This window comes from Haemaphysalis longicornis, unplaced genomic scaffold (genome assembly GCF_048455015.1).
Source record: "Haemaphysalis longicornis isolate Haplotype H1 unplaced genomic scaffold, Haemaphysalis longicornis Haplotype H1 scaffold_1, whole genome shotgun sequence".
Classification (NCBI taxonomy): Eukaryota; Metazoa; Arthropoda; class Arachnida; order Ixodida; family Ixodidae; genus Haemaphysalis; species Haemaphysalis longicornis.
Window position 1 is genome coordinate 410,819,526 of NW_027526203.1, and position 3,202 is coordinate 410,822,727.

Below are 3,202 nucleotides of genomic sequence, written 5' to 3' on the forward strand. Positions count from 1 at the left end.
AGTTAGCTATTAGGCGCACCATAATGGAAGGCTGGGGATGAATTTAAGCCACCTGGGCACCTTTCACGTGTGCCGAAATCTAGACGCACTGGAGTTTTCGTTTTTCGCCTCTATCAGAACAAAGGCTGCCGCAGCAGATATTGAATCCACGTCTTTGGCTCAGCAGCACAATGCCTTAGCCACTGAGCCATTGCAGCAGGTGCAGTCCACATTAAAAAGACCCTGCATAGCCATGTGGTTATGTCTGAGTGTCTGGGCATTTTCATGGCAGCAACTAGTCACCTTGATAGCTTCTCAAAAACAAGCAGTTTGATTGCCTGTCTGCAATACCTTCCTTGATTGCTTTGCTGTTTATTATCTCAATAGCGATATACACATGAAAGCATTATCCTGCAATAAGCTGCAACTTCTACTCTTTCTTGCACTCATTTCGGGCATTAAGCATTTAACAGTGGGAAAGTAATCGGGGGCAGCAACTGCCCCATATGAGACAGCTCAAGGACAAGTGCTGCAGATGTACTACTGATTCAGGGTGCCATACTCTCAATAGCTTTCATTTATTTCAACAACTAAAGGAAAAACACTACATTACATGGCCAACATGGTGGGACAATGCACACAAAGTTCTTAAATGAGCCTCATTTACTTTTTGCTCATACTGCATAAACTGACTAAAAACTAAAAGTTAAGTTGAACAGTTGCTTCCTACTCAAATTTCCAACAATTCACAACAATTGCAGCTTTTTTGAAAAGCCGTTCACATGGTTCGTTCCTGTTACACACCAATATCACAGCAATGAAGCATCACTGACAACCAGCAAGTTGCACCTACGTTCACTTCAGAACACTCTCGTCATGAAGTTGATGTTGCACTAGTTTTCGGAAGAGCCCATCGGTGATGTCCATCAGCTGCTCATATGTTCCACACTCCACGACAATGCCTGCCCTGAGCACCGCGATCCTATCAGCTCTGCGAACTGTGGACAATCTATGTGCAATAGTTAGTACAGTGCGCCCCTTCATGAGTCTCTTTAAAGCCTCCTGGACTGCCCGTTCACTGACAGCATCCAGTGAGCTAGTTGCCTCATCTAGAATCAAAACACTCGGGTCTCTAAGAATAGCCCTGGCAATAGCGATACGCTGCTTTTGGCCACCGGATAGCAAAACTCCACGTTCCCCAACCATGGTGTTGAGCCCATCGGGGAGGCCTTGAACGAACTCCATTACATTTGCTTCGCTCGCTGCCCTTACCACATCTTCTTTCGCAGTATCCTCCATATTTTTGGCACCATAAAGAATGTTCTCGAAAATTGATGTAGCAAAGAGTGTAGGTTCCTGACTAACGATTCCAATGTGTGACCTCAGGAAGTGAGGGTCCAGGTCCCTTATGTCAGTGCCATCCAAGGTAACAACACCTGAACTGGGGTCGTACAGCCGGAGCAGCAGAGCAGCCAATGTAGACTTTCCCTGCCCACTTGGTCCTACAATAGCTAGAACTGATCCAGCAGGTACTGTAAGGCTCAGTCCCCTAAGAACTGCAACATCTGGTCTGGAGGGGTATGCAAATGTGACATTGTGAAATTCTACATGGCCTCGTAAGTCCGCAAGGGCCAGACCACCAGAATTTGGCAAGAGCGGGACGCGATCGGCAATCTCCCAGACTTTTTTCGAAGCACCCAAAGCTTTCGTTGCTTCAGTGAAGAAGCCACCAAGGCCACCAATGGACACACCCACATAGGCTGCATACAATAAAAACGACGACAAGCTGCCAACACTAAGCTTGCCATCAGACATAAGAACACCACCATAGTAGAGGACTGCAAGCACAATCATGTTTCCTGTGGCACCGGTGCACCCAAAGAAGACTGCTTTTAGCCACGTTTCAGAGTTAACTACGTCCAACAGGTTAGAAAGGCCTTTAGAATATCTGTTCCCTTCGAAACTCTCCTTAGCAAAAGCACGCACAGTCCTGATATTGGACAGCTGTTCCTCCGCAATGGCGCTAGACTCGGCGAGCCGCGACTGCACGTCTGCCGCGACTTGCCTCAGCCTGCGCGCAAATGCGAACGAAATGAGGGCCACTGGCGGCACAACGCCCAGACCGACCAGGGACAACTGCGGCGATGTGTAGAGCATCATGCCAACACCGCCACACACTGCAATGGCAGACCGCAGTCCGTCTGATATGTTCTGCGTCAAGGACATACCAACCAGCGCAGTGTCGCTAGACAGTCTAGTAATAAGGTCGCCCGTGCGACTGCGATCGAAAAAGGCTACTTCTTGTTGCATCAATGAAGCGTGCGCTCGCTTGCGAAGAGAGTTGATTATGCGCTGTGCTGAACTGTTCATGAGGTACACTCGACCAAAGTTTGCCAGGCCACCGACGATCACAACGCCCATCAAGAGCCTGCAAATCCGATTGAGGTTTTCACGAAGTTGTTCATTACTTGGCGCAGTGTAGATCGCGTCGATGACTTTGCCAATGCAAAAAGGGAATGCGATCATAACTGAGCTGGATACGAAAAGCAATAAAACTGCAGCGCCGAGGCGAAATCGTTCTGGCCTCGCCTGCTGCAAGAGTCTTCTGAGTTCGCCGCCGTCCACGCGACGGGAGGTGGAGCAAGATCGGCATAGCAGAGCAGCACCCGTTGGCTTCGTCGGAGGTACGTACACGCGCAGGACGTTCTTGTTGCAGCGGAAGATGCCACCGTTCACAGATGTCAAGGATCTTGGTGCTAGGTGCCTGAGCACCCGTACCTGACGCAGGAGTTGGGGGCCTGCGCCTAATACGAAGGCGTGCATGGTGATCAGTTCGGCGAGTTCGTCGTGCACTAAAGGTAGCCTTTCGTGCTGACCAGAACTCTCAGCGGATCGGCTGCAGCGTTCATCTCGAATGTTGCCTAAATGCTTTTAGCTCTCCTGAGGGGCACATTTCGGCAAAATATACACGCTTCGAAAAATTCAGGGAACCCAAAGAAAACATGCACATTTCAGCATGGATACATCCTCCCCCATTCAGTGCGGATACGGATACGGATTGTTGCTCACTGGTAAAAGTTACTCCTGTTTTTCTCGGCTAATCAGTCCAGTTACATTATTGTAACAATTTTTTCTTAATATTTCGCATTAAGTGATAGCATTTTCTGCTGGTGTTTTTGTTGTTTATTTGGCAGTTGTAGGATCATCTGTTTCGTTGTCCTTG

The 3,202-nt window shown here is 48.6% G+C and overlaps 1 protein-coding gene across 1 annotated transcript; it reads right to left on the reverse strand.

Annotated features, from left to right (window-relative positions):
- Nucleotides 1-541: 541 nt before the first annotated feature.
- On the reverse strand, nt 542-3,038 carry LOC144155491 (ATP-binding cassette sub-family B member 10, mitochondrial-like). The gene has a single exon (XM_077686965.1). The coding sequence runs from the start codon at nt 2,800-2,802 to the stop codon at nt 835-837; it is 1,968 nt and encodes a 655-aa protein (XP_077543091.1). The 5' UTR covers nt 2,803-3,038; the 3' UTR covers nt 542-834.
- Nucleotides 3,039-3,202: the final 164 nt, after the last annotated feature.

Bases quoted from the DNA above. Each gene is read 5' to 3' on its own strand.
- LOC144155491 (XM_077686965.1), bottom strand. From the start codon at position 2,802: ATGCACGCCTTCGTATTAGGCGCAGGCCCCCAACTCCTGCGTCAGGTA.